Raw genomic sequence first — 13,064 nt, 5'->3', positions numbered from 1 at the left:
TGTCAGTTTATAATTCGGCTCCCATGTTAATAAGTTAGAGCTTGCAGACTGCCTGCGTGAGACGCATGTCTCAGGCGCGGCTCGAGCCGCGCGGAAACGTGTGCATGCTAGAAATAGAACCGACGCCTATTTTTCACGCGACACGCGCGCGTGTTGAAAGCGTTTCCAGGCAAAATATAATAGGAAAATATGTTTATATGTAATTTTGTACACAAATACATATTAATTCATTGAAAGTCTATAGGTTGACATAAATTCAGATACAAATGTAATTTAAAAAATAAATAAATAATTATCGATTTTCAAATATTGCACCTGTCAAACATAAGTCTATTTTGCCGTCAATACTGTTGACGGTGTCCTTTATCAGTAGGCTTTATATTTATGTTCAACATGAAGTATAGATATTGTTGTCATGAAGACAAGAGCCTGGTCTGTCAGCGGTCTCCCTCTATGTCACCTAACTTACTGCAGCAGCAGCGCGCCACGCTTCTGGCACGCAGCAGAGACGCCACGCAGCCAGTGTGTCACCAGCCTTAGTATTTTTACAATCACGTATTTTCGAACGGAGAGATATATTAATTATCAGACTCCTATCAAATCAATATTCAATCTAGCTAGTAGTAATATATGTTAAAAAACACGGTTGCCTTTCGTTAATAATTATAATTAGGCTACGTTTATACTATGATATCGAACAAGATAGTGAACTGCATTTGAAGCTACTTTATCCAGCTAGATATAGAACACATGTTGATTTACATTATACTCTACATGAGAGCTAGTCCGTCTGCGTTTTACACAAGACATCATCGTTTCACAAAATATACGGATAGATATAGTTAGCTGAATGGATTCATACCTGTTTATTAGAATGCAAGCATCTCTCTGTAGTTTCAGCTTGTCACGAAGCTCTCTCTATCTTGGAAATCCAACTCAAATATTTACCTGTGTCTCGTTTCTTCTTCATCCCAAAACCTTCTCAGGTCATTTATTTCACCCGTACGTTTGCGCTTCACAGAACGTGCAGGCAAAGCATAATCATGATCCATAACTAAGTTATTGATTGAGGTATAAATACGAATATAAACAATATAAATATAAAATATAATAGTCTCGATCAAGGCTAGCTACTACTTTTTCTTCTTCGTCTCGTCTTTGCTTCTGTTCACCTTTGTATTTGGCGGTTCCGCAGGAAGTTAGATAAACTAGAGGGGTCAAAGTTTATATGACGCCATAGACGGGCGACAAAACGGAAATAAAGAAACGTGCCGTGTCTTCTAATTAAACTATAATTTTCTCCGGATTTTAAAGTTCGTGGAAACTGTTCGGGATAATGTAAGTACACAACAAAAAAATATATATAACATAGATATAGTGATATCTGCTATTTTTAAAGCAGAAAAATTACATATTGCGCCTTTAACAAGTGTTGTCAACCTGTTTTTAGTGCATAATTTAATCGACCTACATAAAGTAGGCCTAAGCAACGGACTTGCGGATGTGTATACTGTACACTACAACTCAATGTATCAGCTGCGCGGATGAAGCCAGTGATGCGCCCAAAGGTAGTTGTCAGAAAGTGCGAGGAGTAAGCAAAACAAACATGTCGGACGACAATTTATCCTCCACTGAATTTTAAATCTAAAGTTTGGAAACACTATGGATTTTACAAGAAAGACGGATGCAATTTGTAAAATGTGCCGTGCATCTGTAAAATACACGGGCAGTACGACTAATCTGATATCTCACTTGAAGCGGCACCACGGTGTTGTTGTGGAAGCGTCTGCTAGTGCCCCAGCATCCCCTCCCTCCAGCTCTGACTCACCTGTAGCTACCAGCTCCAAAAGTGGTGAGAAAAGTATTGAAAGTTTTTCCATGCCCCGCTTGCTAACAGTTCCGCGCGCACTACGGCAATAACTGATGCTATTGCATTGTTCATCTGCAAAGGTATTCAGCCCCATAGTGTCACCGAAAACGAAGGTTTTAAACACCTCCTCCATGTCTTGGAGCCTCTTTATAAGATACCAAACCGAAAGCTATTCTCCGATAAACAGATTCCTGCCCTGTACGACAAGGTCAGAAGAGAGATAGAGGAGTCTCTGCACAAAGCCCAAAGAGTTGCTGTAACAGTGGACGGCTGGACATCGTGCGCTTCAGCATCATATGTAACGGTCACAGCACACTACCTAGATGACAGGTGGGTTCTCAAAAACCACGTTCTGCAGACCAGAGTGTTCAGCGAGGCTCACACAGGGAATAATCTAGCCGTTTTACTTCAGGATGTTTGCCGCGAGTGGAAGATTGAAGACAAGAGCCCTGCGTTAGTCACAGATAACCCAAGAAACATGATCCTGACTGGTGCTGGTGCCAAGATGGACCCACATGTGGGATGCATTGCCCACACATTGAACTTGGCATATCAAAAAGCCTTTAAGGTGGACAGTGTCTCTGAGCTGGTGGTAAAAGTTAGGAAGCTTGTCTCCTTTTTCCACAAAAGCCCCCAAGGCAAATGAAGTTCTGCATGAAATACAGACCCAGTTACACCTGCCCAACCACAAGCTCATCCATGACGTTTCCACCAGATGGAACAGTACCCTCGACATGTTGGAGCGTTTCTGGGAGCAGCAGCCTGCTGTGCTGAACACCCTGCTGTCCAGGAAGATAAAGAGGCGTGAGGCTATGGCCAGTTTGACAGAAGATGAAATGACACTGATCCCAGAGATCATCAAATTAATGTCACCTCTGAAAGTGGCAACCACACTCCTCAGTGAGGAAAAAAATCCCACCATCTCCATTATATCTCCAATCCAAGCCAAATTGCAGAGAAAATTCCAACGAGATGAGAGTGATCTAGAGGTTATTTCCCATATGACAGACAGATTCAGGCAGGACTTTGATGGCCGTTATACATATCTTGAAGGCACTCTCCACTGTGCCTCAGCACTTGACCCACGTTTTAAAGACCTGGCTTTTCTGGATGCCAAGGATATGGTATTCATGAAGATAACAACAGAGGTGGTACAGATGAATGGAGAGGTAAGAACATTTAAAGTAAGATCGTTATTGCAGTTTAGAACTAATAATATATGAATATGCATTATTTTACATGTTTATACATTTTTAAGGAAGAGGCCAGTGACACAGCAATGCCGAATGAAGACCAGGCAACAGGCACATTGGAAGAGGACCAGACAGCTGAAACAGAATGCGACAAAAGCCCTTCCAAAGAGTACAGAACAGGTTGGTTTAAATGGAGGCAATGACAAAAATGTGTGCAAGACCACCAGCAAAGACCATCAGGGAGAAAGCTAAGGATGAAATCTTAATATATATATTGTGGGACACTTTAGGTTTGGATGGGGATGTGTTGCAGTGGTGGAGACTGCAAGTAGATCTTCCACTACTATCAGCTTTAGCAAAGAGATATCTGTCCATCCCAGCAACAAGCGTACCAGCTGAAAGAGTTTTCAGCACAGCTGGAGACATAGTTACAGCTCAGCGTAGCTTGCTTCACCCTGATCATGTTGATCAGTTGATATTTCTGAAGGAAAACCTTTAACTGAAGGTGACTGACCAATGTGTACTATTCTAAAAGGCCACAAGGAGTCCTCCTGTTTGCTTTAAGGAATTTTATTAAATTTTTATTAAATTTTGTTTACAGCGACATTGATGTTTCAAAGTAAAAGCAGCATAACACTGCTAGTTCATGACGTTAAGTTTTGAATATTCAGTGTCAAAATATATCTTTGTAAAACTTATTTTCATAGTTGAAAAATGAAATCAGAAAAGTCAGTTTGTAAAAAAGTATTGGTTTTACTTGGTTAATAAATAATCAAACTAATTCAATGGCACCGCATCCTCTTTCACATAACCACATAACTTGATCTAATTAGCTTGTGCTGAATTATCGCATCGTATCGTGATATGGGTGTGAATCGTATCGTATTGCATCGCAAAATGCCACATATGTATCGTTAATATATTGGATCGGATACTTTGTATCGACATGCGTATCGGATCGGCATTATACCTTAGATGCCCAACCCTAATCCAAACACAAGATGCGGAAAAGCTGAACAGATTATCTGGTTACTCGCGTGCTGTGTTCGGTGCACACGAGAGAAATCGAGAGCCGCGTATCACGGACAGCGACACTGAACCGAGCTCTCTTCTGCGAAGTTCTCCTCGAAGTCCCTCCTGCACCTGAACGAACAAATACAAATCACAGTTTGAACAAACAAAAAGATGTGAAAGAGCCCAATTCAGTACTCGCTTTGTTCTGGTGTTCTGGGCTCACGCAGAGAAAGGCGTCTCAAAACGCTTGAACAACGAATTTGCTTATTTTTGCTCTTTTGCCGAAAAATACATACAAAATATGTCAAAATATCCACCTTGGAAATTATGCTCGAAAAAACTGTCAGTTATGTCTTAAGTGAAAGTAAACCGTTGAGGAAAAAAATGGGATGTGTTCATCGTCTCTTAAAGTGACCGCGCCTAATTTAGCTACTGGCTGCTGTAATGTTAATCCAAGAAAATGCACGGACTCGACCTCACACAGGACACGTTTGCAGTCCGCTACTCGGTACGTAAACGATCGCTGCACTGCTGCAGACGCAACGCTCCTGGAACACAACTGGAATCCGTTAACATGGGTGCGTAAAAAAATATGCAACGCATACGCACTGCAGACGGAGTATGTGTGAAACAGGCGTAAGGTTGTTTGCAATTTGTGCAATGTGGAATTAGTTTACAGCTTTTTCAAGCACTTTGTGATGCATTTTGGAAACAGGAGATGAGCCCCTTTTCTAATGCACCACCTAGCTTGATAAACCCCTTCTCAAAGACTTACTGTTTGTCAATTTTATTTGGGTAACACACATATTCTGAATGCCTTCTGCAGAATTTGAATGAGCAATTTTAATCTAGATTGATCTAGATTAATCTAGATTAATTTAAAGATCACAGTGAGATTAATCTAGATTAAAAAAAATTAATCTATGCCCACCACTAATATATATATATATATAATTAGTTTTTACTTTTTTCATTTTTTTATATTTACTTTTACAAAATGTATTAATGTTTGTCATGAGAAACCATTAATATTTAACATTTTACAGTATATGTGCCAATGGCAATGCAGTCTACATGGAAAAGACAGACCGGACTGCACTATGTCAGCTGGTTAACAGCTGGGATCTGTCAGGCATCGATCCATTCCACAAATCGGGCTGCAAATCCCTTGATACCACCTTTACTTCACTGCCCAGTGCATACTACAAGCAAACAAACATTTATGCATTTCTAATGCACAAACATACACACACAAATCTGTCACATTGCAAAACTAAAGAAAAAAAAAAGAAAAAAGAAAGAAAATTAATTAAAATGCCCATAAATAAATACATAAATAACTTGATCAGGTACAAGATATTATAAATTCATATACATTAACCTAAAAGGTTAAAGAGGAAAAAAAATCACAGACTTGATAGCACAACTTCCATATACCTTACAAACATATTTACTACATAATACTAGATTGTCTACTGCCTTGTCTATAAGCACATGGGACACATTCTACTCCAACAAACAAATTACTTTCTACTCTAAAAATACCCGCAATTCAACAAAGGTAATTGTCATTAACCCTTTATGTGCATAACCACACTGGTGTTGTCATTGCAGACTTACAGAGTGTTTGTAGAGTTGTTTTAGAGAAAGACATGCTTATTTTCTTTGCAGAGAATTTGGTGTTAAATCCATTCAAAGCCCTACAAATGTGCCTTCTTAAATTATAGGCTTAACTGTAAGATATTTTTATGTTTTATCTACAGTTGTTTTTTGGTACTGTATGTACATTTATATTGCTGAGAGTCACCTGTAAAGGATAGAGGAGTGCATCGAACAATGGGCAAGTTAGAAAATAGTGCTTATTTGTTTTTATATAATTTTTTTGTGCAATTATCCAGGGAGAGTTCTTGGCAGCACTTTCATTTGGCATCATAGTCAAGTTGCTTACAGGCACACCGTAAATTACACTCAACAAAGTGCTTCCTCTATCCTTCCATGATCAGGAATGTACAGTTTTCTGCATTTTAGTCTCACATTAACTTGGTACAGTTATTGTGCAGCTGTTTGCTTACAGATTTATGCAATGGACACTATAAACAGCACTCACCTCGTCCTGAAGTTAGCTGGGTGTGGGTGTCCATCATAGAGGGATAAAAAGTCATAGTCCTCCTCCACTGCGAATGACTGAAAGACTATTTGAATTCGGTTCCCCTCCTCTGCTACAATAACCCACGTACAGTTTGCCCCATTCTGATATCCATATGGAAAACCAGGACTTTCAATGGTCCCATTCCTTCCTTTTAATGTTCCACCACATGTATATATGAAACCTGTAAAGCGAAAAGAGAGAAGAGTGTTCATTATGGTCAGCAGTATGACAAAATTATAAGTCAAGTCACCTTTATTTATATAGCACTTTAAACAAAACAGATTGTGTCAAAGCAACTGAACAACATTAATTAGGGAAACAGTGTGTCAGTAACGCAAAATGACAGTTAAAGGCAGTTCATCATATCAACACCGCTTACAGTATATTTTATGTATTCTGGATAACATTTCAACCAACTTAAACCACATTTTCATGAAATAAATAAATAATTGTATAAAAAATATGTATTTTTTCTATTATAGGAGAGATTCTGTGGAAAGGTTTATACGCACGGAGATGGTTTATGTGTGTATTATGCTAATTGTTAAAAGCCTAAAATAAAAGGTAAAATTATAAAATAATTGCAAGCTTGCTGTGATTTCTACAAGCATTTTATTTTGAGTACCTTTTCTGTGCTCATATACTTGTACATAACTGTTAATGAATGTGACCTAAAAAATGACTGATTTCCACAGCAATGCAGTCCTATATATATATATATATATATATATATATATATATATATATATATGTATATACATATTCACCATTGTATAACTATACAGTTGATTGGAGGATCCTAGTATGATTGGCCTGATGATCCGATAGGCTTCTGACCTTCTATGAATGAATGAATGAATGAATGATGCATTTATATAGTGCTTTATTGTGCATTGTTTTACAACCAAAGCACTTTACAATCATGTGGGGGGTCTCTCCTCAACAGTCAATTCTACAGTCAGCTATGCAATTTAGCAAACATTATTTAGCACATTATTTACGAAAATATTATCCAAACACGTCATGGTACTCTCGTGAACTCCCACTCATGTGCTTTGTGCTGATGCGCGAGTCTTCTATTGTGTGAACACAACACACATGCGTTGTGATGCTCTCAAGAATGCACAATGCAGATCAATATTTTCATAAATAAAGTTGTAAATTATGTTGCGGGTTTTTTTTGTGTGTGTGTGCAAACAAAGCACTCACGACGCTTAGTAAAACTGAAGTTAAACCACTGGAGTCACATAAAGAACTTTACCGATGTCTTTCCTACCATTCTGGGCTTTGAATATTTAAGTTGCATTGCTGTCTATGGAGGGACAGAATGGATTTCATCAAAAATATCTTTATTTGTGTTTGGAAAAGGATGGAAGGTCTTACGAAAGTGAAACGAGGTAAGGGTGAGTAATTAATGACAAGAGTTTTCCATTTTTGGGTGTACTATTCTTTTAATTACTTCATGGTTCCAACTTCCAGCAGAGAAAAAAAAACAAGACAAAAAAAAACACCTTGAAAGAAGTCATTTTGCTGCTCAGTGCAAACTGGCTAATTATGTACTAATATACTGATATTTCTCACTGAATGTTATTAGACTGGACAGAAGGAAAGTGACGTTAGCTTGCTAACTAAAGTTAGCTACTTGTTTCTATGGAAAAAATTAAAATTTTAAAGGGGCTTAATTAAACAATTTTCAAGTATTAATTGTTCTTTATTGCCAATGTGTGAACAAAATGTAACAAAACTTTATAAAATGTCATTTGTAACTAAAAAATTTTCTATGTATTTGTGTGAATCTCTTCGAAGAGGACCTGTTTCACAAGCTTTCAGTGGAATTCAATAACATATTGAGTGGAGGAAAGCTTGTTTGTATAATTAAAGCAATCTTCAATTAGACGTCACAGTCATTAAGTCAAAGGAAATTCTGCATTATACACCAAGATGTTGTTCCACTGCTGACCGTATTCATTTAGGGATAACTTTACATCATAATTTTTTTTTTTCATAATGTTCTCCATAACCAAAAATGGCATTGTTGGTTAAAATTAAATTACATTTTATAAAAAAAAAAAAAAAAAAAGACAACATTGCACCTTTTATTCTGAATAAAACACTTGATTAACAGCTATTCAGTCACAGAAAACAGCTGTGCACTTTATGTTTCACATGGGAGCAGCTAAGCAATGAATTGGTATGCCTTTGAGCTTTGCAAGTTATAACTTATTGCCACATTGTGAGAAAAATTGATCTGGGTATGTCTCAAACGGACCACCATTTTGCCCTCTCTCACCCACAAATTCAACACGAGTGACTCAAGCAACCCAATTCCCTAAATCCAATCTGATGAATAATGAATCAAGTGAGCTAGTTCTATCATTACAATGCAAAACCTGAGCAGATAACATCTGTTTTGAAGGCAAAGTCTGTCCAGATCTAATCAACGGCGAGCGAGTAGTGCAATCATTTGGAATATCTGTGGGAATGTGGCCACAATGAACCACATTAACCCAGTATTCAGCTCACATCTACGTTTCTATTCACCTGTTGGCATCCATCAGTTTCTAAGTTTAAAGGTAGCAAACATATAAATGCATGTGAGTCTGCTCAGAAATTTTAGCACACTGTTTCTCTGCCTCAGTAGACTACGACAATCATTGCATGTTTATGACATAATGGTTTGAAGAATCTGAGTTTAAAATTGATAGTTTACCCAACAAAATTTGCCTTAATTTTCCACGTTCATAATGTTCAAAGCATGTTTAATTGACTTTCTTTCTTGATCACAAAATAACATATTTTAATAAATGTTGGTAACCAAACAGTTGCTGGTAGCCATTGACTTACATAGTACTTTTTATCACCCATATAAAGGAAGTCAATGGCTTCTAGCAACTGTTTGATTAACAATATTCAAAAATATATCCTTTTGCGTTCAATGGAAGACAGAAACACATTCAGGGTTAAAATGAAATGCGCCTGATTAAATGATGAAAGAATTTTCATTTTTGAACTCGCTCTAACAAATTCAGAATTTTTTTGTAAACTTGTAAAATGTAAAATTTATAAATATAATTTTATATATATATATATTGATTTAGCTTTTGCCATTGCTATTTCTTTTGGATCTTTAGATGCTTCCCAACTTGCACACTATTCTACATAGGTTTTTTTTTTTTTTTTGTATAAATAGTGTGATTAGTGTCTTTACACTAAAATTGTCAGACTCTGATGTTGGATGACAAAATAACCTTATATAATTCATACATTAGAAGGTTGCGTACATAGAATATAATAGAATAAGTAAATACCCTGATAGCACATGCACATCACAGAGATGTCTATTTGACATCAGCATTCAGATCTGCAAGACGTATTTTTTAGTGTTTGCTCATCTTCAATACTTCTATAAGACATTTACAATAAGATGTCAAATAGACGTTTAGTCTTTAAGATGTTTATTATTTAAAATATATATGTAAAACTGGTGTCTTAAAGGTGTCTACAAGATGTTTGTAAATGCAAATGCTTTCAAGATGAAGTGATCTTTAACAGACATCTTGCAGACATATGTGTGCTATCTGGGTAGTGTATATGTTTTGGGACAAAACTTTTACCTCTCTTTTTATTTTGTCAAAACTATTCATTATATATTTTCACAACCCTGTGGTATGCGATCTGTTTCCTGCCATCCCTGAATGTTCAGTGGCCCGTCAGTGATTTGGTGTGAATGGTGAAGGTCCTCCAGGCTCTAATTGCACCATAAGCTGCCATGGGAAATTAGCACCAATGTGTTCACCAAGGAGTGTGAGGAAGAAGCACTATAAATGTACACTAACACACATTAACAATGATTAGTTTCGGCAACTCCTTAGAGTACAGCAAGGGGACAGTGTCTGTAAGGATGAAAGCCAGTTATGTGGTCACTTGGTTGTAGATTTGCTATGACTACATCCAATGGGTTTCACTTGTGAAAATGACAAGACAGAATACAGAAGCTTTATGATATGTTGTCATAGTTCAAAACCCTGCTATTCAGGGAAAATTCATTATCGTTCATGAGTACTTGATTGTGATACCTAAATCAAATTAATACCTGTACATTGGCCGTAATGAATTTGCACAAGCATTTACCAAATCTGAATGACTTTCAAGGTTGATAAATCACTTTCAGATGCAGTTTAATCTATTTTCATTGACACGGTCCTTTATTAAAGCACCAAAACGTATTCATTGAGAAAAACAATGTACACCAAAATAGGCAAGATGTGGTTCTGCACACCTGAAAGATGCAATAACATATAATGAAGTTCAGTCATGACAACAGTTGTAGATAAAAACACATTTATTAGAATATGACTGTGTTCATACACTTGATCTGATACGCTTCTGCTGTGACTGCAGGCAGAACACGACTGCTCTGCTAGACCACAATAAATTGAGAGAAGGAAACGTATGCTGCTACCTGGCAGCACAACACTCCCCAGATACATAAGATGATGACTGTTTTGATGAAATACCCCGTAGGAGATCTAGACAGGTGCTGCGTAGGGGAGGAGGAGAGAAAGTGAGTGCGTAGTCTAACGCTACCTGGTCAGACTGGAATAAAAAGACAAGTCTAGAAAGGAAGAAATAGCGGCTGTGAGGCAACCATTCAGCAGCATGTTAGAGTTTAATGACTGTACTAGGCATTTAGTAGATCAGCTCTGGCCATTTCTTGCCCATGTATACTAGCAAACCTTTATTAAATCAATATCATAAAATGCATACAGAGAACGATTATAGTCTGAAGTGGCATTTACTGTTATGGCAATAGTTTGTGTTTATGATGCAATAAGAAATGCCACAACTATTTCAGCATCACATGCAATGTATATTTTTATGCATATTTATAGTGGGCTAGAATCCAGGGACATGTGAGAAAATACTGCACTTGTACAACTGTTATTAAAATGTTAGTGAATATTGTAGACAATCAGGAATTTTGTGATGCTATAAAAGTACAAGTATATATCAATATCTGTAACATCATTTTTTTTTTTTTAAGAATTGAGTAAATTGTGATTGTGATTGTGGCTCAACAGAAGCTACAAAATAAGGAACAACAGTATACCTTTCTAATGCACCTGCAAGTACGCTTTAACCTTATTTTGGTGATTTTTAGAGGTAAATTTGATTTATATGCACCTCTAAGCCACGATATGTAGGCTAGCAAGAGAAAAGTACAATGAAATTGATCTGTTTACAGGCTATATTGCATTAGCTAAGCAAGTTTCAAGCTAAACACACTATGACTTTGTCATATGTATAATTGTTTGTTGATAGTACCAATCTTAGTTTCAAGAATCCATAACAACACATGCAGGGCTCGCTAGTCTCACGTATTCAACGTGAGACACACATTTCAACCAGATCACACGCTCACACGCTACACCTTGTATTTCTCATGGTGAGAAGTAAGGGATAACTTGTCCTGCTATATACAATTAATGGATGAGGCGCAGGCATATGGAGCGAAGTTCTTTGCCAAGTTCATAGCTGTCTCGAGTTATCCCAAGTTTAACCCTCTGGAGTCGATTAATGCGGATACGTGTTTTGAGTCATTTTCTCCTGATAACCCCGAAAAGAACTTAAATTACACTCAGTTTTAATCGTACAGATAAGAGCAATACATCAATCGAATCTGTAAAGTGTCTACTTTTTTTTGGATACAGACATAATAACAACAAAACTTTGTGCACTTATAAAATAAAGATAACAAACAAAGTGTGCTGTCTGGCAGCCTTTGTCTGCGCTGATCTTCATTTACAAACATGTCTTAAAATGAACTGTAACTCCATGAATACTCAACGAAGAGACATGAGAGAGATATCTATAGAAAGCTTGACATGTCTACTTTTAACAACATTTTTTTATTTTTTTTTTTGGCTTCAAAAAGGAATCACGGCTGGAAAATTAATTTAAGGAGGGTAGCTGTTTTGGAATATGTCAGCTGGCTTTTGGCTGGTCCAAGGTAGTCATTAAATATACATATAAGCTGGCGCATCAGCAGTAAACAAATTAAGGTACGTATTCCAAAACACCTGGAAGCTATGTTTTCGTGCACATTAGTTGGATTCTAGCTGATCCAAGCTAGTCATTAGCTGGTCATCTTAGCTGGTAGACCATCTTAAACCAGTTGGTGATTAAGTGGTAGTCCACTTGTCCAACAGCTAATGACCAACTTGGATCAGTTAGAAATCTGTTAAATTAATTGTTCTTAAAGCCCTGGAAGCTGTGTTTTGGAACATGATAGCAGTTTCTACTTGGTCTAAAATGGTCATTCACTTAATCTGGATTTTCCAAAAGAGATGGGGCAATGATCTGTACTCTATTTGTAGAAAGACAATGCTTTTAAAGTGTTTACCACTTTGTGCCTATTATTATTTCTACCACACTGCTAATTGCTCATTTTATTGCAAACATAGAAGCATGTCTTGCTCTTTTCTCAAGCTATCTGTGGATCCTGACACTATGTAGATGTTATACTGATTACTAAGGTGTGAGGAGAGGCGGTATGCTCGTCCTATCATCTTGTCCAGGTTCTGTTGGCAAAGGTTTGCATCTCACTTTTACCTTGGCAGCTGGCCAAGCTGGCCACTTTTCTCTTTTTCTCTGTATTTCATTTGTGCTTTCTCCTGCCACCCCATATTTACAACAAAGCCTGGCGCCACCTGGGTCAGCATTTCCACAACACATCTTTGTTACCCCCGACTATGCAACTGAGTAGTCTGGCAAGACTGTGGCTTTAAAAAAGCCAAGACTCCTCTTAAACAAAACCCATCGGTACCATTTTGTATCG

General features: G+C 37.3%; 1 protein-coding gene across 5 annotated transcripts in view; it reads right to left on the bottom strand.

Annotated features, from left to right (window-relative positions):
- LOC132104209 (CUB and sushi domain-containing protein 3-like) overlaps nt 1-13,064 on the bottom strand; it is a 435,094-nt gene that overhangs the window by 376,852 nt on the left and 45,178 nt on the right. For all 5 annotated transcript variants that reach the window (XM_059509502.1, XM_059509503.1, XM_059509504.1 and 2 more), the window contains exon 2: nt 6,185-6,407. In XM_059509502.1, the coding sequence (XP_059365485.1) occupies nt 6,185-6,407 (223 nt within the window). The remainder of the gene's footprint in view (nt 1-6,184; nt 6,408-13,064) is intronic.

Source organism: Carassius carassius, chromosome 25 (assembly GCF_963082965.1).
Source record: "Carassius carassius chromosome 25, fCarCar2.1, whole genome shotgun sequence".
Classification (NCBI taxonomy): Eukaryota; Metazoa; Chordata; class Actinopteri; order Cypriniformes; family Cyprinidae; genus Carassius; species Carassius carassius.
This window is presented reverse-complemented; position numbering and strand designations above follow the sequence as displayed.